Source organism: Gallinula chloropus (genome assembly GCF_964237585.1).
Source record: "Gallinula chloropus genome assembly, chromosome: 26".
Taxonomy (NCBI): Eukaryota; Metazoa; Chordata; class Aves; order Gruiformes; family Rallidae; genus Gallinula; species Gallinula chloropus.
Window position 1 is genome coordinate 3,661,521 of NC_140111.1, and position 22,235 is coordinate 3,683,755.

The 22,235-nt window shown below is 58.9% G+C and overlaps 4 protein-coding genes across 5 annotated transcripts; all 4 read left to right on the plus strand.

Moving 5' to 3' along the window:
- Window positions 1–436: 436 nt before the first annotated feature.
- COASY (Coenzyme A synthase) lies at window positions 437–5,445 on the plus strand (the record flags this gene model as incomplete). Its single annotated transcript, XM_084275639.1, has 9 exons — window positions 437–1,043; window positions 1,403–1,617; window positions 2,008–2,139; window positions 2,389–2,578; window positions 3,029–3,093; window positions 3,751–3,835; window positions 4,465–4,562; window positions 4,654–4,800; window positions 5,097–5,445. The coding sequence occupies 9 exons, from the start codon at window positions 437–439 to the stop codon at window positions 5,151–5,153; spliced, it is 1,596 nt and encodes a 531-aa protein (XP_084131765.1). The 3' UTR covers window positions 5,154–5,445.
- On the plus strand, window positions 5,213–7,382 carry LOC311201281 (coenzyme Q-binding protein COQ10 homolog B, mitochondrial-like). Of its 2 annotated transcripts, XM_084275641.1 has the most exons (5): window positions 5,213–5,348; window positions 5,488–5,849; window positions 6,350–6,451; window positions 6,540–6,729; window positions 6,947–7,382. In XM_084275641.1, exons 2-5 carry the CDS (start codon window positions 5,782–5,784, stop codon window positions 7,355–7,357), a joined length of 771 nt encoding a protein of 256 aa, XP_084131767.1. In that variant the 5' UTR covers window positions 5,213–5,348; window positions 5,488–5,781; the 3' UTR covers window positions 7,358–7,382. The 2 variants fall into 2 exon arrangements, with proteins under 2 accessions (XP_084131767.1, XP_084131766.1); XM_084275640.1 differs by lacking the exon at window positions 5,488–5,849 and having other exon boundaries at window positions 5,219–5,348.
- A 415-nt stretch (window positions 7,383–7,797) lies between these two features.
- On the plus strand, window positions 7,798–12,804 carry MLX (MAX dimerization protein MLX; the record flags this gene model as incomplete). The annotated part of the gene is made up of 8 exons (XM_084275585.1): window positions 7,798–7,842; window positions 8,076–8,112; window positions 8,230–8,319; window positions 9,094–9,200; window positions 9,405–9,504; window positions 9,801–9,900; window positions 10,299–10,500; window positions 11,316–12,804. 8 exons carry the CDS (start codon window positions 7,798–7,800, stop codon window positions 11,475–11,477), a joined length of 843 nt encoding a protein of 280 aa, XP_084131711.1. The 3' UTR covers window positions 11,478–12,804.
- Window positions 12,805–16,609: 3,805 nt separating this feature from the next.
- Window positions 16,610–20,995, plus strand: LOC311201073 (tektin-3-like; the record flags this gene model as incomplete). The annotated part of the gene is made up of 7 exons (XM_084275379.1): window positions 16,610–16,996; window positions 17,470–17,553; window positions 18,851–18,921; window positions 19,135–19,278; window positions 19,907–20,129; window positions 20,360–20,514; window positions 20,779–20,995. The coding sequence occupies 7 exons, from the start codon at window positions 16,610–16,612 to the stop codon at window positions 20,993–20,995; spliced, it is 1,281 nt and encodes a 426-aa protein (XP_084131505.1).
- Between the last annotated feature and the right edge of the window lie 1,240 nt (window positions 20,996–22,235).

The following is a 22,235-nucleotide window of genomic DNA, read 5'->3' on the forward strand; positions in this document are numbered from 1 at the left end:
TTTGCAGCCGCACGGCTCCGCGCTCCGTCCGTCCCTCTCGCCGCAGCCCCTCTCCGAGCAGCCCTGCCCGCGGGGCGGGGGGCGCGCTCCCCCCGGCCTCTGCTCCGCGGTCCCGCCCGAGGGTCCCCGGGATCCGGACGTGCTCCACGGGGCTGGAGGGAACCGGGCTGGGGCTGGAGGGAACTGGGCCGTGCCCGGCGGTAACGCGGCGCCATCCGGGAGGGGGATTGGGGGGGGGGGGGGCGGGTCTGTCCGTCTCCTCCCTCCGCGGGCGGAGCCTCAGTCCCCGCGCTCGCCGGCAGCGGGACGCTCGGCGACCTCCCGTCCCCGGGTTCCCCGTTCCGTTCCCCGAGAGGCGGTTCCGGTGCCGGGGGCGTTACCCCGGCGCGTTCCGGGGTGGCGGCGGCGGCAGCGGCGGCGGCTTCCGGCTCGGGCCATGCCGCCCTTCGGCTCGGGGCTGCTGGTGCTGACGGCGCCGCTGGGCGCGTTGCCCCGGCGGGCGGCGGCGGCGCTGGAGGCGGCGGCGGGAGTGGTGGCGGGGCCGCTGTACGTGCACCTGCAGCCGGGGCTGCGCCTGGCCACCCCCGCGCCGCGCCCCGCCGCGCCGCCCGCCGACCCCGCGCTGCTCCGGGCCTTGGCCGCGCTCTACGCGGCGGCGGCGGCACAGCGGGGCCTGGACCTGCGCGTCCTGCTGGGCCCCGGCCACCGCCTGGCCCGGCCGCCCCGCGTTTTGTTGGCCGCCGCTGCTGAGGCGCCGGGGCCGGCGGAGCCGGTACAGCTCGGCCTGCGACACCTGGCCGCCGCCGCCTACGGCTGCCCGCCGCGCCTGCCCGCCCTGTTGCTGGGCGGCCCCGAGGACGCCGGGGGGGCCCCCGAGGAGGAGCCCGAGGACCCCGGTGCGGCGCTCCCCGACTTCTTCGACGTAGCGGTCGGCGGGACCTTCGACCGCCTCCACGGCGCCCACCGCCTCCTGCTCAGCGCCTGCTGCCTCCTGGCCCGGCGGCGGCTCCTGGCCGGGGTGGCCGACGGCGACCTGCTCCGCCGTGAGTCCCGCGGCCGCGGCTGGCACGGGGGGGGAGCCGGCGGTGGGTGGCACAGAGCGGGTCAGCCCGCTGCTGAGCGGGACGGGGTGCTGAGAGGGGCTGGTACCGCGACCAAGCAGCCGGTGGGCCCCATGGTGAACTGAGATGCACCCAAAGCAGCCGGGTCTGGGCAGGGTGACAGGGACACGGTGTGCCATCCGTGGAGCTGAGGGCGAAGGGAGCCGGAGGATGTGGCCTCCTGAAGTCACGGAGGGGTTTGGTCCCTGTCTCCCAGTCTCGCTGTTCTCTCTGCTGCCCCTCTGGGCGCCGTGTGTTGTTAAACAGATGCTCTCTTGCTTCTCCATCCTGGTACCCGGAAGACAAGGTCCTGCCGGAGCTGATCGAGCCCTACGAGCTGCGAGCGGCAAAGCTGCGCGAGTTCCTGGAGGACATCAAGCCCTCGCTGTGTTACGACATCGTGCCTCTGGCTGATCCCTACGGGCCCTCGATCACAGACCCCGACCTGCAGTGCCTGGTGGTCAGCGAGGAGACCCGCAGGGGAGGGGAGGCCGTGAACAAGAAGAGACTTGAAAATGTAATGCTTGCGTGGGAGCTCCCTGGGCTGTCCCTTCCCACCCTCCTGGCCATGCCTGCTGCTGGCTGTGGGTAGATCAGGGCTTGGCAAGTGGCCACAGCTGTTTGGCTCCCTGGCCATGGGTGCCCCAAGGATGGTGTACAGCCATGGGGGATGGAGCCAGCCCTCCACCCATGGAAGGTCAGGGTCAGACTGGCAGCTTGAGGGTCTCCCTTCCCATCTGGCAGCTGGGAACATTCCCCTTATGGGGACAGAGCTGCTCTGTGGGTTCACCAGGGGTGGCCATGGCCTCTTTGTGCTGCTTCTCTCAGGCCTTGACCTCGTGCTGAGCCCCCTTCCCTCCACTGCATCCCCAGGCTGACTGCACCTGGGGCTCCCTTCTCTTGGCAGGGGCTCCCAGAGCTGTCTCTCTACGAAATCTTCTTGGTGAAGGACCCTGATCACAGTCAGAACGAGGAGGAGAAGATCAGCTCCTCCAGCCTCCGGCAGAGGCTTCTGGGGACGCTGCTGCGGCCCCCACGGGTGAGATGGGGAAGCTCTCAGAGAGCTGCAGGCTGCAGTGGGAACGGTGTGCCAGGGAGGAGGGTGGCTGCCTTGGGAGCAGAGGAGCTGGATCATCCTGCTGTTGCAAGGGGAAAGGTTCTGGAGGGCAGGCTGCCTGCTGCCTGTACCAGCCCGTGGCTTTGCAGGGCCAGGACCGGCCGTGCTTGTCTCCAGGATGGGTGGTCATGATCCTTCTCCATCTGACAGTGTCTTTCCTTCTGCCCTTAGCAAGACCCTGCCTTGCCTCTGCGCCCGTACGTTATCGGCCTGACAGGAGGAACTGGGAGTGGGAAAACCTCCATTGCCAAACTCCTGGGGCACCTGGGAGCCTTCGTCATTGACGCCGATGCCCTGGGCCATGCTGTCTACATCCCTGGCGGCCCTGCCTATGAGCGGGTGGTGACGGCCTTTGGGGCAGGTAGAGCCATTGGGTGGGGAAGACTGGGAGGAGGAAGAGGAGGGAGGGGTGTGCCATCATCCTAGCGCCCCAGGGAGCTGGCCTGGCCTGCGCTTCCCTCCATCCCCATGGTTTTTGGGCTCTGCACCACCCAGATGGGGCTCTGAAGCTGAACTGGTGGTGCTCTGAGTGGGGCAGACTGCTGCTTTGCCCAGGTCTTGCATGTCCCATGCCTGAGCTACGGTGAACTGGCTGGTGTGGCAGGTTAGATCAGGCTGCCATTCGTCTGGGGAAGGCTCTTCCCTCTCCTTCCCTGGGGTAAGGTGAAGAGCTGCCAGGTCAGGTCCAAAGGCTCCTTTCTGATTCCCTTTGGGAGCCCTGTGCTGAAATCCTTTCGCTCTGCCCTAGGCTTGCTGCAGGGAAGCCAGTTGAATTCAATCCTCCCAAGCCTGTTCTGCTTCTGTCTTGCAGAGATCGTGAATGAAGATGGGACGATAAACAGGAAAGTCCTCGGGGCCAAAGTGTTTGGAAACCAGGTAAGAACAGCACAGAGACTGTCAATGTTTAACTTTGTGAGCAGGGGGCTCTCTGTCTGTGCTGGAGCTCTTTATTTTTCAGCCCTTTGCCCTGATGATGCCCTTCCTGACTGTACTTTCTGGCAGTGACGTACAGACAGGGCAGGACACCGAGGTCTTGCCTCTCATAGCAGAGTCAGTAGCTGTGCTGGACACACTCCTCTTGCACTGAGAACCTCTCATCCCCTCTGTCTCATGCTTGTCCTTCACCCAGCGTGGAGCAACAGCTCTGACGTGTGCAGAACCAGTGCTGCCTGACCCTTGTGTGGTTTGGGCTCATGCCCAGAGGGGCTTGGTGGCACGGCAGCCAAAGCTGACCCTCTGCACCTGGCTTTCTTGGCTTGGCCCTTCACTTGAGCTCAAGCATAGAGGCAGCTTGAGGGGGTTCCCCTGAGACGGAGGGGTCTCATGTGGGTGCTGCTGTGTGGGGAGATTTCTGTGCTGCAGGGCAGTGCCTCTCACAACAGAGCCCGAGTTCTGGGGCTGAGTCCTGTCCCCATGCCATAGCAGGTTCTTTCTGGGTATCCTCTGTAACTGCTGCTGCCACCAGCGATCCCCTTGTTGGCTGCCCAGGGGTTCTGAGGGCACATAACCAAATCCCATCACGATCCTTTCCAGGACAGGCTGAAGAGTCTCACAGACATTGTGTGGCCTGAGATGGCCCGGATGGTCAAGGAGCAGATCAGAGAGGCAGATGCTCAAGGTAATTGGGGTGGCTCTCATCTCAGCACAAAGGTGGGAGCTGGGTGGGTGGTCTTGTGCAGCACGGCCCAGAGCCCCCAGGAATCTGCTGCTTTTGCAGCACTGTGAGTGCCTCCCATGCTCTGATTCCCCTCTCCTCTGCTGGGAGTGTTCACTTGCATGTGTCTGAGCAAACCCCTCCACTCAGCTGGGCTGGCAGCAGGGACAGGCTTACCTCAAGCTCCCTACTCTGCAGGAGAGGGCAGCTTGCTTTCTCTTCTCTGCGTGACGTCAAGTTCATTTCTGGGGTAGAGCTCCAGCAGTTAGTGTCCTGCATGTCCCTTGTGGGAGCAAAAGTTTTCCAGCTCTTGGGAAATACTTCTGGTAGCTCAGCACACATTCAGCTGAAGGCATTGGCTTACCATGCTGGGAAACATGCCAGCCTGGGTGCACCCTTCAAGCAAATGCAGCCTCTGCCTATTGCTTTCTTGTCTGCGTGAGGTGCTTTGGCTCAGCAGTAAAGTGTCTGTGCTGCCAGTTTGCAGGAAGATAGAAGTCTGCAGACATAAGTGGACTGGTTGGGTGGGACTCCGAGGGGCAGTTGTGCTGCTTTGTGATTGCCAGGTAGTGAGGAACGGCCTCGTTCCATAGGAAAGGCCGTGTGTGTGCTGGATGCAGCCGTGCTGCTGGAGGCTGGCTGGCAAGACATGGTCCATGAGGTGTGGACAGCCATCATCCCAGAGGAAGAGGTAGGCAATCCCCTCCAGCCCATCGCTGGCTGCTGAGGCTGGTTCTTGGCTTCCTCTCTGTGCTCCTGAGTGTCCCCTCTCCTCCTGCCAGGCTGTGAAGCGCATCATGGCCAGGGACAAGCTGAGCGAGGAGGCTGCTCGCAGCCGGCTGCGGAGCCAGATGACCAACAGCCAAAGGGTGGAGCAGTCGCAGGTAGTGCTGTGCACCCTCTGGGAGACAGATGTCACCCGCAAGCAGGTGAGCCCCAGGCAGGCTGCAGCACTGGAGGCTGCCTAAAGTGGCAAAGGGAGAGAGAGAGGTGGGTGACTGACAGGGACTGGAGGGCTCAGTGCTGTGCCCGGTGTGCCTGGGCATGCCAGCCACCATCCAGGCTGCCTCTGAACATGGACATGAGGGATGGATGCAGGGATGTAACTGCAGCTGGGAAGGGACAGAGAGCACAGGATCCTTGTGTGATTCTCCTGGCCGTGCTGCTCACCTCATCCCAGCTTGGCCGTGGGCTCTGAGGTGGTGCCCCCCTGGGTTCTCTGCAGGTGGAGAAGGCCTGGGACTTGCTGCAGCAGCGCCTGAGCCAGGACCACAGCACATGAGGGGGTCACGCTGCTCTTGACTGTCATGTGCTGACTCCGTGGATCCCACACCGGTGGGACAGGAGGCGAGGGTCCCTGTCCGGGCACCATGCACCATCAGCGAGCTGGCCGTGCTGGGGAGCAGTGCAGCGTGGGGGCTGAGCCCACCCGCCCCATCCAGCCCTGCCGAGGCTGGGGGTGTCCCTCTGTCCCCTGGTGAGGAAGGGGACACGCTGTGGTGGCTCCCGGGGCCAGGGGCCAACCTCGCGCTGGTGCCTGGACCTCCCTGCACGACAGTAAAGAGGCTTCTCCCGCTGTGGTGTCCCCTGTGCCCGTCCTATCCTGCTCCCCACAGCCCTCCCAGCAGGTGCCCCAGCCCCTGCCCGGTTCCCACAATGGGACATCGCTCCCCTCGTTCGGGGGTCCGGGCCCGGGGGGGGTCCTGTCCCACTCTTGCCCCCTGCCCCGACCGCCGCAGCCCCCGAGATACGCGGTGCCGCCGGGGTCCCACACGGTGCCGCCGGGCCCGTCCTGTGGGCGGGCGGGGTGGGCGGAGCGGCCGGTCCCGCCCCCCCAGAGTCCCCCTGCCGTGATGTCACCGGGAGCACGAGCCCATCCCGTCCCGGTACCGGCGGGGTAGAGCGGAGCCATGGCCGGGCAGGGGCGGACGCTGCGCGGGGTGCTGCGAGCGGCGGCGAGCGGCGGGGCCGCCTCCCGGTGAGACGGCGCGGGGCCGGGGTGGGACCGGGGTGGCACCGAGCTGTGCCGGTACGGTGCTGTGCCGGTGTGGTACCGAGCTGTGCCGGTACGGTGCTGTGCCGGTACAGTGCTGTACCGGTGTGGTACCGAGCTGTGGTGCCGGTACGGTGCTGTGCCGGTGTGGTACCGAGCTGTGCCGGTACGGTGCTGTGCCGGTGTGGTACCGAGCTGTGGTGCCGGTACGGTGCTGTGCCGGTGTGGTACCGAGCTGTGGTGCCGGTACGGTGCTGTACCGGTGTGGTACGGTGCTGTGCCGGTACGGTGCTGTGCCGGTGTGGTACCGAGCTGTGCCGGTACGGTGCTGTGCAGGTACGGTGCTGTGCCGGTGTGGTACCGAGCTGTGCCGGTACGGTGCTGTGCAGGTACGGAGCTGTGCCAGTACGGAGCTGTGCCGGTACGGTGCTGTGCCGGTGTGGTACCGAGCTGTGCCGGGCTCCCTGACCCCATCACCTCCTCAGGTGTCCCGGCATCCCCCATTCCCCACCGGTGCAGCCAGCGCGGCCGTTCCTGATCCCAGCGGGCACCGGCCCCAGTAGACACTGGGAGCGGCGTGTCCTGGGGTGAGTCCTCCCACCACCCCGGGTCCCACGGGCTGGGCTGTGCAGCCCCCCTGCCCGACCCCCAGCCTGACCAGCACCTCCGGGCCAGGTACTCTGCGGAGCAGATGTACGAGCTGGTGGCCAACGTTGGGGAGTACCAGCGCTTCGTGCCGTGGTGCAGCCGGTCGGCCGTGCTCTCCCGCTGCGGGCAGGTGCTGCAGGCAGAGCTCGAGGTCGGCTTCCCACCCATCCTGGAGCGCTACGTCTCTGAGGTCTTCCTGGGCCCCCAGCAGATCCAGGTAGGCAGGGCAGGACTTAGGAGGGATTGCGAGTCCTGCTGGGGTGGGAGCCAGAGACTCTTGGGGGTAGGGTGGGGGGGGGTAGGTTGGGGGAGCAGGGTGCTGGGGCTGCCCTGCCCTGCAGACACATGGGGCAGGGCCACGGCTGCGACCTGCACACCTTGGGAGCAGCGTGGCACCGGGTCACACCACCCCAAGCAGCATCTCCCTGCCTCAGGCTGTCAGCTGGGACTGCCGCCTCTTCAGGCGCCTGGAGACGCTGTGGCGGTTCGGGCCGGGGCTGCCCGGACGGACAGACACCTGCGTGCTGGACTTCTCAGTGAGTACCTTCCCCTGCGCGGGCTCTGCGGGGACAGGCTGCTGCCCGCTCTCACCCCACTGCCTGTCTCCCTCCCTTGTCAGGTCTCCTTCGAGTTCAGGTCGGCGCTGCACGCCGGGCTGGCCGGCCTGTTCCGGGACGAGGTGGCGAAGCGGATGGTGTCGGCCTTCGAGGGCCGGGCGCGGGCGCTGTTCGGGCTGCAGGCGACGCTCCTGTCCTGCCCGCGCACGGCGTGTGGAGCCCGGGGGTGACTGTGGGCCGGGCTGCCGCCGGTTGGCGGCTCTGCCCATCCTATTTATGTCTGTTTAACCCAGGAGATAATTTATTTGCCCAACGCCGTGTCTGTTCTTGCCGCTCGCGGTGCTGCTGCCCAGCAATACCCTCCCGTGCGGGCGCTGCCTGCTCCGCCCGCCCTCCCCCGCCTCACGGTCCCCCCCACACCCCCGGTGACGGGGCCGGCCCTTCCCTATCGGCAGCTCCGCCCAGCCTGAGATGATGGGGCTGGGGCTGGGCCTGCGCGGTCGGCGGACTCTGCCCCCAGCCCCGCGCTCCCGCCCCTCCCGGCTGTCAGGGGCCGAGCCCCGGCCGCGCCCCGGCGGGCGGAGCTGCGGGAGGAGTCGGCAGGGGCCGGACCCGCCGCCCCCCCGGCTCAGTACTGGCACCGGCGCCCTCTGGTGGCCCAGCGGCGGGAGGCGGACTGCGTTTCCCGTCGGCCCCCGCGCCGGTCACATGAGCGGTGCGGGCGGAAGATGGCGGAGCCGCCGGGCGCCGCGGCCGAGGACTCTTGGGGGAAGGTGGTACCGCTCGTCGGGCTTGGGCGGGGAACCGGGCCGGGAGCCGCCAAGGGCTCTCGGGGGGAGGGAAGGGGATGGGGATGGGGGGGGGCGTGGAGGGGGGCGGGTCCGAGGCGGCGGGTCCCGGGGAGAGCACGAGGGGCAGAGGGCAAAGGTCACAGCACCGGAGGGGCGGTGGCTGCGGTTCGCTGCCCCGTCCCGCCTGACGCGTCTCCTCCGCCGGCCCCGACAAGGTGGACGCAGCCTTTGGCGACAATGGCCTGGACTCGGGTAGGTGCCCGGCCCCGGCCGTGCCCCGCAGTCACGGCAGCCGCTTGTCCCGAGCGTGCCGGTGACCCGGGCCCGGCCCGCGTCTGCCGCTCACCCCCCTGCCGCCTCTTCCCGCAGCGCTCTTCATGGAAAGCGCCAGGAAAGGGAGCATAGTGTCCCGGGCCAACAGCATCGGCTCCACCAGCGCCTCTTCCGTCCCCAACACGGGTAGGCTTGTGGGGTTTGTCTGCTGTCACCGTGGGCTTGCAGAGCTCCCAGCCCTCACTCCTCTGCCCAAAGGTTTCAGCATGGCTGCGGGGCAGGCTTCCCACCCCCAGGAGGGAGGGGAGGTGGTGGGGGACAGCATCAGACCATGGGGCTTCCAGCAGAGTTTGAAGCTGGGAAGTGGTTGGGTTGGGTGTTTTCCCCCCCTGCCAGCGCCACAGGGGCAGCAGAAGGGTTGGCAGGGCCCCTTGGAGAGGTTGTCCGGAGCCTGACCCCCTGGAGCCGGGGACATGGGTGCTGTCCTGGGCCCAGCTGGAGCTGGGGATGTGGGGCTGACCTGGGCCCAGCTGGAGCTGGGGATGTGGGGCTGTCCTGGGCCCAGCGGGAGCTGGGGATGTGGGGCTGTCCTGGGCCCAGCGGGAGCTGGGGATGTGGGGCTGTCCTGGGCCCAGCGGGAGCTGGGGATGTGGGGCTGTCCTGGGCCCAGCGGGAGCTGGGGATGTGGGGCTGTCCTGGGCCCAGCTGGAGCCGGGGGGCTGAGGCTGTGCTGGGCCCATCTGGAGCTGGGGGGATGAGGCTGTCTTGGGCCCATCTGGAGCTGGGGGTATGAGGCTGTCCTGGGCCCATCTGGAGCTGGGGGTATGAGGCTGTGCTGGGTCTGGCCACAGAGCCTGTGGGGTTCCTTGAGCTGCCCCCCTCTCCGTGCACTGGCACCCTCACCCGTGAGGCGTTGGCTGCTCAGGCTGCTCCAGGCTGACGCGAGTCCCCTCCGCACAGATGACGAGGACAGCGATTACCACCAGGAGCCCTACAAGGAGTCCTACAAGGACCGGCGCAGGCGCGCGCACACCCAGGCAGAGCAGAAGAGGCGAGACGCCATCAAGGTAACCCCAGGGGCTGCGGGTGACTCCCTGGCTCCCAACAACCCGCAGCTCGCAGCATCTTCCCCTCCCTGTTGCTGCTGGATATGCCCTCTCCAGACAGAGGTGTCCCCTTGGTGGTGGGTGGTGGGGTTTGACACCTTTGAAACGGCTGGTCTCACGCTGCTGAACTCCAGACGTGTGTGCTGTGGTTCTCCTTCCCTGCAGAAAGGCTACGATGACTTGCAGGCCATCGTTCCCACCTGTGAGCAGCAGGATTTCTCCATAGGCTCCCAGAAGCTGAGCAAGGCCATCGTCCTCCAGAAAAGTGAGTCTTGAGGGTGGGCAGAGGGAAAGGGGTGCTGTCACCCCCCCCCCTCCCAGCTCCCCTTCCCTTTCCCCTCCCCCCAAAACACCTCGCTGGAGCCACGCAGTCTGGAGCTTTGGTACTTTGGACCTTTTGCTGTGGTGATGCTCTGGGGGAGCCTGGGTGCTGACCACCTCCACCCACCTCCCTGAGGAGAAACAGGGCAGCTGGGAGCTGCCCAGGCTCAGGCACCTTCTGTGGGGATCTCAGGGGCTTGTGTGTGCTCTCAAATCCTCACTCTGTATTGTCATGCTCAGCCATCGACTACATCCAGTTCTTGCACAAGGAAAAGAAGAAGCAAGAGGAGGAAGTTTCTACCCTCAGGAAAGATGTGATGGCCTTGAAGATCATGAAAGTGTAAGGGAAGAGCTGTTGGCTGCTGCCCTCTTCTTTCTGCTGTTCTCCCCTGTCCCTTCCCAAGGCTCTTTAGGGGCACTCAGTGCTCCATAGACAGCCTGGCACCAGCACACCAAGCCTGTCCCTGCCAGCTGCCATAGTTTGTCCCCTGGCTCGTTAGCATGGGTCTGTCTTGTGTCAGTTGGTGTAGCTTAGTATGAAGGTGGAGCTGAGTCAGAAGATGAATCTGGTCCCAGCGTTGGGAAGGGCTGCAGCTTCCCAGTGTTTAGTTACTCACAGGATGTTCTGCAAACTCTCAGCTCTCCCCATCCCTGGGTCTCAGTGGCCAGCGCTGGGCAGAAGCTGGTTGTGAGGGGCCTCACGCTGCTGCTGAACTTGGGGCACTTGGTTTGTTTCAGGAACTACGAGCAGATTGTGAAAGCTCATCAGGACAACCCAAATGAAGGGAAGGACCAGGTCTCTGATGAGGTGAAGTTCAACGTTTTCCAAGGCATTATGGATTCCCTGTTCCAGTCCTTTAACGCCTCCATCTCAGTAACGAGTTTCCAGGAGCTCTCGGCGTGCGTCTTCAGCTGGATTGAGGAGCACTGCAAGCCCCAGGTGAGGACAGGAGCTGTGGTGGGGGCTGCTGGGAGGGCAGAGGGAAACAGAGCACAGACTGTTGTGTGGAGAAGAGGAGGCTGAGGGGAGACTTTATCACCACCTACAACTACCTGAAGGGAGGTTGTAGAGAGGTGGGCGATGGTCTCTTCAGCCAGGTGACAGGAGATGGGACAAGAGGCAATGGCCTCAAGCTGCCCCAGGGCAGGTTTAGATTGGATATTAGAAAAAATTTTACTGAAAGAGTTGTCGGGGCCTGGAACAGGCTGCCCAGGGAGGGGCTGAGTCACCTTCCCTGGATGTGTTTTAAAAAAGGGTAGATGAGGTACTTGGGGATATGGTTTAGCTTAGAATGGGATTGGTTGGACTTGATGATCTTCAAAGGTCTTTTCCAACCTTGTGATTTTGTGTGGCTGTCCCCTCTCCCAGGGCAAGTGTGTGACCAGTGCTGAGCTGAGGGAGGGCAGGGGCAGAGTGGGGATGGGAGACGGTGCCCGAGCTGCGGCCTCTCCCCCACCAGCTGCTGGAGTGGTTTGGTGCTGAAAGCTGGCTAGGGCAGAGCAGTCCTGCCTGGTCCCCATCACTTCCTCAGGGCAGCTAAAGGCTTTCTGGGACCTGAGAAACCTCTGAACTTCTGCAGCCCAGGACCCTTCCCCGCGCAGGCGTGGCAGTGTCTGCCACCACGTCAGCCAGATCCGGTGCTGTGACCGGGAACGATGCCCGTGGCGCGTGCCCCAGGCTTTGGTGGGAGTCTCCCCCTGGGGCCAGGCTGTTCCCTCACTCAGCAGACTGATGGTGTCTCCTCTCTGCCCCAGACGCTGCGGGACATTGTCATCGGGGTCCTGCACCAGCTGAAGAGTCAACTCTACGGAGCCTCTGGGGCTGCCGCTGCCTCCACACCCAGCGGGACGGGGCATGTGCTGCCGGGACGGGCTGGACAGGCTCCCTCATGGCTGTTGTTGAAGCTGCAGAGGTAGTGAAGCGATTCCTTAGGCTTTGGGTTGTGCAGGCTGACCCTTTAGTGTTACATGGAGCAGCACGGCTGTTGGCAGGGTGAGAGAGTGGCAGGCACTGTTAGAGACTCCCAGCGATGCCCCAAAGAGGTGGGATGGCTCTGGGTTGCTTTAGGTGTAGCGTGAGCACATGCAGTCTGAGTGTTGGTGAGTGAGCACACCTTACCTTGTCTCTGTGTGTGTGTGTGTGTGATGTTTTTCTTTCAGGTGTAGTCTAGGCTTAGTTATTAGATTGTAATAATAAAAAAACCACCCCAACCCAGGGGATTCCACTCCTCCCCCCACCCAAGCTGGTTTTTTTTCCCCCCCATCCTGGTCACTCTGCAAGGTGTCATCACAGTCTGGGGGCAGGCAGCAGTGCTGTGGCTGGGGTTTTTGTAGGCAGGGCAATGTCTTTGGAGCCCCCCCAGGAACACCATTCCCAAGGAGAGCCTTGCAGGGCAGGCAGTCTGAGTGTTGGTGAGTTTGCCTAACCTTAGGGGTGTGTGTGATGTTTTTCCTTCAGGCGTAGTCCAGGCTTAGTTATTAGATTGTAACAATAATAATAATAAATCCCACAGCTGAGTGATTTTTGTTTAGTTCCCCCCAGTCCTGGTCACTCTGCAAGATGACCACTGTCACCAAAGTTTGGGGGCAGGCAGGGCTTGGGCTGGGGTTTTTGCAGGTAGGGTGATGTCTTTGGAGGTCCCAAGGAGGGCTGTGCAGGGGGGTGGTTTCCACATCTAGGGATTGCATTTCCTTTGGAGGGCTTTTGCAGAACGTCCCAATTGCTCATTGCTGCAGGGAGGATTGTTTGCTGAATGGTTATAGGAAGTGAGTTGTGGCAGTTGTGGAGGACAGGCACAGAGCCAGTCTCATCAGGTGGCTTGAGGAGGACCAGACTGCAACTAGACAGGCTTAATTGGCTTTAGAGCTAGCAGGCACTGTACATTGTTATGGTTCATACTGTATTTTCATGTGTAATTTCCCCTTTTTCTTGTTAAGCACAGGCACAATAGTTGAGAACCTGCCCAGGAGAGCAGAGTTCTCCACCCCTTTTGCAGGGTCACACAAAGAACAGACTCAATGTCAGTTTGTACCAGAATATAAAGAAAATAATCAAATCTGTTGTCAAAAAGAAAAAAAAAATGGAACATTGATGCAGGTGTGTTTCTGAGCAGCCTTGGGTGTGACAGCTGATCACCTTCAGGGCTCTGTTAAGAGTTCCTGTTAACATATCAAATGTAAAAAATAAAGAGATGATGAAGATGATACAACAGGAGACCAAATAATAAAGTGTTTTTGGACTCTGTGTTCAGTGTCAATTTCTTCTGTGGCTTTGATTTATTTACAGGTGTCTGTGAGAGTTTGTCTCTCCCCCTCCTCCTCTCTGACTCCTAGCTTCCCCTGCTCTATTTGCACCTTTCTCCCCTCCTCTCTTGTCTCACTCTCTTTCCCCCTCTTTCTTACTCCTCTGTGTCTCCCTCTCTTCCTCCCCTCCTCCTTTATGTCTCCCCCCACCACTTTGTCTCCCTCTTTCTGGCACCCCTCCTCTTTGGAGGACAGTCTGCTTCACTATGGTCTTCCTCATGAGCTGCAGCAGAGTCTCTCTGTCTCTCCAGCAGCTGGAGTGCACCATTCTCCCCTGCTTCTTCACTGACCTTAAATCTTCTCACTTCCTTCTCTGGTGGCAAAAAGCTGCTGCCTGGGGGTGGGGTGGTGGGATTTCTTCTTAAAATGTGATTCCCAGAGGTGTGTGACCATTGGTGATCGGCTCAGCCTTGGTCAACAACAACTCCAGCCTTGCATCAGCTGGTGTTCGCTGTCCAGAGAGGGGGTGGGTGCCCCATCCCTGGGGGTGTTCAAGGCCAGGTTGGATGGGGCCCTGGGCAACCTTGTGTAGCTCCAGGCCTGGAGGTTGGTGTCCCTGCCTGTGGCAGGGCATTGGAGCTCTGTGACCCTTGGGGTCCCTTCTAACTCATGCCATTCTATGTATGCAAATTTCAGTGTGGGGTTTTTTGTGCACAGTCTCTAGGGTCTCAAAAGCCTGTGCTTGCTTCTTGGCTTGGTGCCACTCAGGTTCTGTTCTGCTTGTGGCATGGTTGGCACTCAAGTCTTGGAAGCTTCTGGTCTGTCTTCTCTTGTGGCATGATCAGCAGCTGTGCTGCGTCGATCCATTTCCATGGATTGAGGCATCTTCCATGCATCCTTCTATCATTAGGTCTTGAAGGAGGGCTTCTTGTGAATCCATCATCCCAGTTTTGACAGCAGGTCCTTCCAGGGGCTGTTCCTGCCCACTCTTTTCATTAGCCAGGCAGCATGGGATGCTGCAAAGTGCCTGCCTGGCAGCTGTGTGGCGTTGGGATTACTCCCCTCCTGAACCCAGCCACCCTGCTGCACCAGCTGCTAGAACAAAGATTAGCTCAGGCCAGACCCCTGGTGCCTTTTCCTACTGCTGCCCTGGACTTTACAGCCAACAGTTAATACTTGGAGTAAATCCTACACCATACCTCCCCTTTAAACTACACAGCTGCACACCCTACTCAGCCACCACCACCACCCCTAATTAGCACTGTTATGCAAATGAACCATGCAAATAAGAGAAACTACCCCCCCCCCCCCCCACCACTGTGAGCAAATTACCCCACCCTTGACAGCTCTAATAACAATAATTAGCGGAACACCCCCAGGGCTACTGAACTACCGTCCTTCCAGGAATAACAGAACCACAACCCCAACTGGTGCCTCTGCTGAAAAAACTCCATGAGCCAAGTGCTGCCTCTCTGGCCAAAAGGCCTCTGACGGCCCTTTCACCGCCAAAAGCCCATGGAGTCTCTAGTCTCGATGCCCAGAACTCCCGCCAACAACCCTTTTAATGCCAAAACAACACAGAGTGGGTTGTCGCGACAGCCGGAAGTCCTCCAGAGGCCATTTAACACCCGAAACACCACAGAGGAACCCGTCTGGATAGCAGGAAGTCTTTCAGTGGCCATTTTACTGCCAAAACACAATAGAGATTGTCTCTGGATGGTTGAAAGTCCTCCAGCGGCCTTTTTACCACCGAAACACCCTAGAGTGTCTCAGCTCTTTCGCCGAGGTCCTCCCGCTGCCATTTTACCGCTGAAGTACCATCGAGTTGTCCTCCTCCATTGCCAGGATTCCTCCCTCCACTGGTCATTTTGTCACTGAAACACTCGACTTTTTAGTCTCTATGGCTGGGACTGCTCATTTCACCATGGAAACGACAGAGTTTCACGTCTCTGTGCTGTGTTTCTAATTGAACATGGGTCTGGCTGAGAAAATCCCATGGGAAGTATTAGGAGGGTTCCCTGGCAAAGGAAAGCCCTGAGCCCCAGGGTCAGAGGGGCAGCTTGTGGGCTGCCTGGGGAGGTTTCAGGCCAGCTATGTCTTTCAGTCTTGGCTCCTTTGGTTTGGGAGCCATTGCTGGACATTTGGCATGTTCGGAATTGAAGGCAGACCTTGGTTTTGTCTTGCATTTTTATTTCTTTTACTTAGTATTTTTTTCTATGAAGTTTAACACTCTCTTTAGTATTTTCTGTCCATATTTTAGTAAAGTTATAGGTATTTACACACCCAGCGGAATCATCAACATAAATATTCGGCAAAGAATGTTTTCAGCAAGAATCCCTTTCTCCATCCAGCATCCCACCTCTGATAAACCACTCACGTCAGCAGAGCCACACCTGCTCCTCCAGCTGCTTTTAATCCTTCTGCTGGCAGCATCCTCCCCTTTCCCAAGGGACTGTGGGAAGGGCAATGGGTGAGACCTGGGGTATATAAGGCACCTGCCTTGCCTGTGGGAGCTCATTCTGCATTGGGTCTCCTGTCAGAGGGGTCTGGTTTCCATGGTGTAGTTGAAGTGTTGGAGGTGCTGCTATTGTCCTGGTTCCTGTAAGAGAATATTGAATGTGACAACTTATAAAGGTGGGAAATACTAATCATTACAGGTTCCCAGAGCTGCTTGTGGTGGTGTTGTGGAGGAGTTCTGAGGAATATTCTTCTGTCCAACTGGAAAGTCACTTGTGCTATTGTACAATTGGTTACCCCATTCACCCTGGTGCTCTGAGAGGATAAGGCTTCTAGAGAGAAAGAGATGAGGGCCAAAAGAAGCATATTGGGAACGTCCTTTGAGGACAGAATCTATATAGACTCAATTGGAGTTCCTCAAGGGGTTCCTGATGAATTGAAGGCTAGGAATTGGATTGCTACAGGTTTTGAATCATTCCTTTTTTGGTGGGTCACAGTAAATAAAAAGGTAGATTGGATCAATTCTATCTATTTTAATGAACAGAGATTCATAAATCATATGAGGGATGCTGTTAAAGGAGTATCAGAACAATGGGATGCTAATAGCAGAATGACATGGGAAAATGGGATGGTCCTAGATATGATGTTAGCAGAGAAAGGAGGAGTATGTTTTATGTTAGGGGGACAGTGTTGCACATTAATACCAAATACTACTGCTCCTGATGGAAGGATTACCAGAGCCTTACAAGGCCTTACCACTTTGGCCAATGAACTAGCAGAGAATTCAGGACTAGATACTTCTCTTACTGGGTGTTTGGAATCTTGTTTTGGAAAATGGAAGGGAATGGTGGCATCCATTTTCACTTCTCTGACAGTGGTAAGAGGGATATTAGTGGCCGTAGGGTGTTGTATAATCCCTTGTGTTAGGGGAGCACCGAGCGTCCCTTGTGTTGCTGAGCACCCCTTGTGTTGCTGAGCACCCCTTGTGTTGCTGAGCACCCAGTGCCCATGGCAACGTATCTGTGTCCCTGCTGGCACCTGGCACCGTGCACCCCGCAGCGCCCATCAGTGCTGCTACTGAGCTCGACAGTGCAGCAGCGAGTTTGGGTTCTCCCAAGTAATCAAGTGCAGGAGCTTCCTGAGCGAGGTTGTCTTCCATTACCACCGTGCAGGACACAGAGCGGCATTCCAGAATGGAGCTGCCGACGCTGTCCACCCTCCCAGGATCAACCCCTGCCAAGTTTTTGCCCCCTATAAGCATGGGTCCCAGCTCTAAGAAAGGCTTTCCTTCCTCCCCCTTGCCTCCGAGCTTGAGCCAGCCCTGGATGCCCAGGGCCACCAACCCGACTATGGGCTCATCACGTAAAAGCTCCGAGGGGGTAACCCCCCGTGAGGCGCTTCCTTCCATCTCCAGCAGAGCAGCCCCGGTCACCCGATACACTCCTGGTGACTGGCACAGGGCCAACCTGGCCAACTCCAAAAAGTCAGAGACTTCCCGGCGCAAGGCGGAGCTTCTGACAGCTGACACCTCCCGCTTGGTTCAGGACAAATACCAGCAGACAAGGAAAACCCAAGCCAAAGCCACCCAAAAGCTGGGAGAGCGTGTCAGTGATATCAAATTTTGGAAATCCCAGCTCCGCCAGGAGCTGGATGAGATGATCGGGGAGAACAACGCCCTCATGGACGCCATGAAGCGGCTGGAGAGAGCCTTGGTCAAGACGGAGGCCCCTCTGCAGGTAAGCGCCCTGTCCAGGGGGCTGCCAGCTGTAGCCGTGCAAACATCTCATTATTTTTCATTAATTAATGACCATTGGTTAGGTTAGTAACCAAGAAATCCCTTGCCACCTGCTGCATCCGCTGTCAGCACGTGCTGAGTGCATCAGGCCAGTACTTGCTGAACCCAGTATGTTTAGGAGCGGTGTAGCCAAAAGCCCGGTACGTGAGAGAAAAGCCCAGGCCTCCCGGTGAGGCCCTGGTGAGGTCAGTGTCGAGCCTGACACAGGGCCCTGCCCTGAGCTGGGGTGGCACCAGGGCCACTTGTGCTCCCCCCTGGTGTTGCTGTAACGCTGCCGGTGCAGCTCAGCACCTCGCTGCTGCTGCTGCCCTGGGCCCCTTTGTCCCCTGCTGTCACCTCTGCACCCACCGAGTGGGACTGTCTGTCTCGGGAAGCCTGTCCCTGCAGCCAGCACTGATGGCATGTCCCCAACAGGTCACCCAGGACTGTCTGCTTCACCGGGAGAAGCGGATGGGCATCGACCTGGTGTGTGACGATGTGGAGAAGCAGCTCTTGGTGGTAAGTCTGGCAGTGCTGATGAGGCCTTCGAGTGCTTTCCACCTGCCCTGCCCTAAGCAGGTTTTGCAGCCCAGTTCCCTCACTGGTGCCTGGTGGCGTGCAAAGCATTTCCTAGAGTCATAGAATCCCAGACTGGTCTGTGTTGGGAGGAACCCCAGTGATCAGAGAGCTCCAATCCCCCTATCACAGGCAGGGCCACCAACCTCCGGGCCTGGATCTCCACAAGGCTGCCCAGGGCCCCATCCAACCTGGCCTTGAACACCCCCTTCGATGGGGCACCCACCCCATCCCTGGGCAGCCTGTTCCAGCCCCTAGACCACTCTCTCTGGAAAGAACTTGCCTCTAATATCTCATCTAAACCTACTCTCCTTCCCCCTTGTCCTGCCAGGGTCTGTTCTTTAACAAGCTGATTCCCCTGCTGTTCCTCTGCTCCCTTGAGGGACTGGAAGGCTGCCAATTTCAGCCTTCTCCAGGCTGAAAAAGCCCAGCTGCCTCAGCCTCTCTTTGTAGGGGCCCTGTGATCATCTTTCTGGCCTTCTCTGAACCTTCCCCAATGGTTCCACATCTTTCTTGCATTGGGGCCCCCAGATCTGGACACAGGACTCCAGATGGGGCCTCATGAGGGCAGAGCAGAGAGGGACAGCACATTCGTAAGGCACAACCTTCCCTTGGGGAAGCCGTGCTGGCTGTCCTGGATCACACACTCCTCCCTCATGTGGTCCAACATGTCACCCAGGAGGATCTGTTCCATGATCTCCCCAGGCACAGAGGTGAGGCTCAGCGGCCTGTAGTTCCCTGGGTCTTCCTTGCTCCCTTTCTTATACACGGGAGTGACGTGACTGTTTCTCCAGTCCCCGGGGACCTCACCCGACAGCCACGACTTTTCAAATATGATGGAGAGTGGCTCAGCAGCTACGTCAGCCACCTCCTTCAGGACCCTGGGATGCATGTCATCCGGCCCCATAGACTTGTTTGAAGTGGGACACGTTCTGGCTGTGCTTTTCAGCTGGCTCCTGCAGGCAGGAGGGCTTACTGATGGGGTTTGAACAGGAATCTCCTGAGTATCTGGAATGTGACAAATGTGTGCTGAAGGGAGCTGAGAGCAAGACAAGCAAGACTGGTGGGGACTGGCACCAAAGCCAAGGCCATCTGCTCTTGTGCCCCGTAGATGGGATTTCTCCCGGGCAGGAAACCATTTTGGAAGCAAACAGGGCAGATGCTGTTGTGGGATGGGGATGAGCGTGTGCAGGGCAATTGAGCATGGATGCTGATGGGATGGTGCTTTGCCTCTGCCCAGGAAGTGGATGTCATCAGGTCGTGCCAGGAGAGGCTACGGCGGTACCTGGATCAGGCAGAAGCCCGTCTCACGTAAGGAGGCACTTGCTGTTGTAGTGAGACCCCAGCAGACCCTCCCTCTCCCCTCACCCCACAGGTGTGAGCCGCATGCAGGCTCCCAGGGAAGCAGGCGGTGATGCTTGTGGGGGCACGTAGCTGCCCGGGGGGAGCTGACAGGTAGTGGGATGGGGAGGAAACTGTTGCACCTCTATGTCCCCTGTGACGGTGGCTGTTTGTGTCTTGAAGGTCCAACAGGCTGGCCCAGCATGAGATGGAGAAGGACCTGGCCAACAAGCAGGTGGCCCACCGCATCGATGATCGGTGCCACCAGCTGAGGAACACCTCCAACGGCATCAGCTACTACCAAGGGGTGGAGCGTGTGGATGCCACGTGAGTGCACGCTGGGCTTGCCTGTCCCCAGGATGCGCGGTGCATCTCCCTGGCAGGGAGCTGCTCTTCCCCAGCTCGCTGTAAGGACGCATGTGTCTGCATGGCATGTCCTTCCCCCCGAGCGACCCCCACCTCAGAGGGGACCTTTTTCTACGCTCCCCATAAAGGGAGAGCAACCTTTGGCTTGGAGCGGGATGCTGAACATTGGGTGGGTGAACGCGAGCCCCAACTGGTTCAGCGTTCAGGGCTCAGAGATCAGCCTGGAAACGAATGCAGTCCAGCCCCTCTGCAGAGCTCATGGAGTTGCTGTGTGTTCCCAAGATGTGCCAGTGCTTGCCTGAGTGCTCATCATTGGCGGCAGATCTGGGGGGTTACACTGCATGCAGAGGGCCTGGTAGGGAGTGGGAATGACACAGACGATAGAGAGATGACGGTCTGAGGCCAGAGTTCAGCTGCCTGAGGGTGCCAGGAGTTGAGCTTTGGGATGACAGTAAAGGAACGGTGACCTGAACCAGCCCTGAAGAGCAGAGATTTAACATACTTCAGTCCCTGCTGCTCCCTGGAAGGCTCCATGCCCTGAGCAGCACAGGCTTAGACAGACTTCTCCTTTCCATCCCCTGCTCCCCAGGATCTCAGTGCCAGAGTCATGGGCCAAATTCACAGATAAGAACATCCTGCGCTCCCAGAGCGAGCGGGCAGCCTCTGCCCAGCTGCGGGACAAGATTGAGAACCTGCTGGTGGTGACGGGCAACGAGATGCGGCGCCAGTTCAGCTGTGTGAACGTCGCCTTCAGGCACCGCATCGCCGAGACGGACGAGGCCAAGAGGAAGATCCAGGACAATCTGAGCAAGGTAGACTGAGGCCCTCCCTTTGGGTGGGACCCTGCTTAGAAACCTCCTCTGCTGTGACAGCACGGGCAGAGAGAGGCCTTTCCCTCAAGAGAGGGGAGGATCTGTGCCTCTGTGGCAGAGCAACAGCAGGCTGAGCCCACTTACGATCCTGGGTTTGATTGCAGACAGGCAGAGGAAAGGGAACTGAGGTGGTCACTTGAGAATATATGCACATGTCTTTCTCACTCCAGACGCTGCAGGAAATCTTCCAGCTGGAAAGGACCATAGAAACCATCCACAAAGCCATTCGAGACAAAGGGCGTCCCCTAAAAGTGGCTCAGACACGGCTGGACAAGCGCAGACGCAGACCCAACATGGAGCTGTGCCGGGACACTGCCCAGCTCCGGTACGTCTTTCCATAAGTGCCCTGCTCGTGCCTCTTCTTGGTGGCATGAGCTGCTCCGGGAGACATGGCTGAGCACTGCCAGAGTCTGACAGACAATCCTCTCCTCGGCTTAAGCGTGTCCTTGTCTTTCCCACATCTGCCACAAATGGGGGGTCCCAGGTAGTGGGCACATGCCAAGGGGCCCATCAGCAATAACATGCTAGAATAGAAACCACCCCCACCCCGTGATGGGGCTGCTAATGTGGGCATATTTTTGTTTTCCAGCCTTGTCAGTGAGGTGTCTGAAATCGAAGAGACGCTGCAGAGCCTTCAGCAGCAGCTGGGAGATGCCGAGGATGCGCTCCAAAGGCTGCTCCATGCCAAGTCGGTCTTGGAGCACGACCTGGCCGTGAAAGCCAATTCGCTCTTCATCGACCAGGAGAAGTGCATGGGGATGCGCAAGGCCTTTCCCAGCACGCTGCGGCTGCTGAGTTATGTTTAGGCTGGGCTCAGCTGCACTCTCAGCAGCTGAGGGATTCCTGGTTTTGCTCAGATAACTTCCCTGTTTTGTGAACATGTTTTAAATTAAAGAATAAGACTTTTTCTGTTACATGGGCTGCTGGGATGGTTTTCCCTTTCGGTTTGTCTTTTTCACGGTGTGCCAGAAAGGAGCTGAAAATATCCTGGCTGCTACTAATCATACCTGCACCCCAGGCATCGATCCCTTCTCCTCTCTTTCATTTTTGTGGGGCTTTCCCCTCTTTCCTTCTCCCCCGCCACCCCCCATTTCATCACCTCCTTCTGCTGTCGTCTTGGGTGTTTTTTTCCATTTCACTCATTTCTCTCTGCTGTCTTCTCACTTTTTGTGGCATCTGCAAAGTGGAGCTTTGCTTCTGCTAACACATTTCTTTGCTACCCCCGATTTGCTACAATGCCAACTCCTCACCTACAACAGAATCTGTGCAAGTGGATGTACACCCCCCAGTAGGAGACGCACACCACACAAGAAACAGTGCGAGGCACACACAGCATACAGTAAATACAGTGCCTGTGTACAGTACAGTATGCACAGGGTCTACAAAAAGCACCGTGATGTCATGTGGATGACATAAAATAGAACAGACACCAGCCCATCTGTACCATGAAAAGACATGAAGGAAAAGGCATAAAATAGAACACGAGACAAAAAATGCTCTCCATCAAATTAACCACACAAGACTGCACAATTGGTTACCCTATTCACCCTGGTGTTCTGAGAGGATAAGGCTTCTAGAGAGAAAGAGATGAGGGCCAAAAGAAGCATATTGGGAACGTCCTTTGAGGACAGAATCTATATAGACTCAATTGGAGTTCCTCAAGGAGTTCCTGATGAATTGAAGGCTAGGAATTGGATTGCTACAGGTTTTGAATCATTCCTTTTTTGGTGGGTCACAGTAAATAAAAATGTAGATTGGATCAATTCTATCTATTTTAATGAACAGAGATTCATAAATCATATGAGGGATGCTGTTAAAGGAGTATCAGAACAATGGGATGCTAATAGCAGAATGACATGGGAAAATGGGATGGTCCTAGATATGATGTTAGCAGAGAAAGGAGGAGTATGTTTTATGTTAGGGGGACAGTGTTGCACATTTATACCAAATACTACTGCTCCTGATGGAAGGATTACCAGAGCCTTACAAGGCCTTACCACTTTGGCCAATGAACTAGCAGAGAATGCAGGACTAGATACTTCTCTT

Excerpts from the sequence above, each read along its gene's own strand:
- LOC311201281 (XM_084275640.1), top strand. The coding sequence starts at position 5,242 with ATGCACCATCAGCGAGCTGGCCGTGCTGGGGAGCAGTGCAGCGTGGGG. Across the intron at positions 5,349-6,349 it reads GGGTGTCCCTCTGTCCCCTG|GTGTCCCGGCATCCCCCATT; the intron begins GTGAGGAAGGGG and ends TCACCTCCTCAG. Across the intron at positions 6,452-6,539 it reads TGGGAGCGGCGTGTCCTGGG|GTACTCTGCGGAGCAGATGT; the intron begins GTGAGTCCTCCC and ends CCTCCGGGCCAG.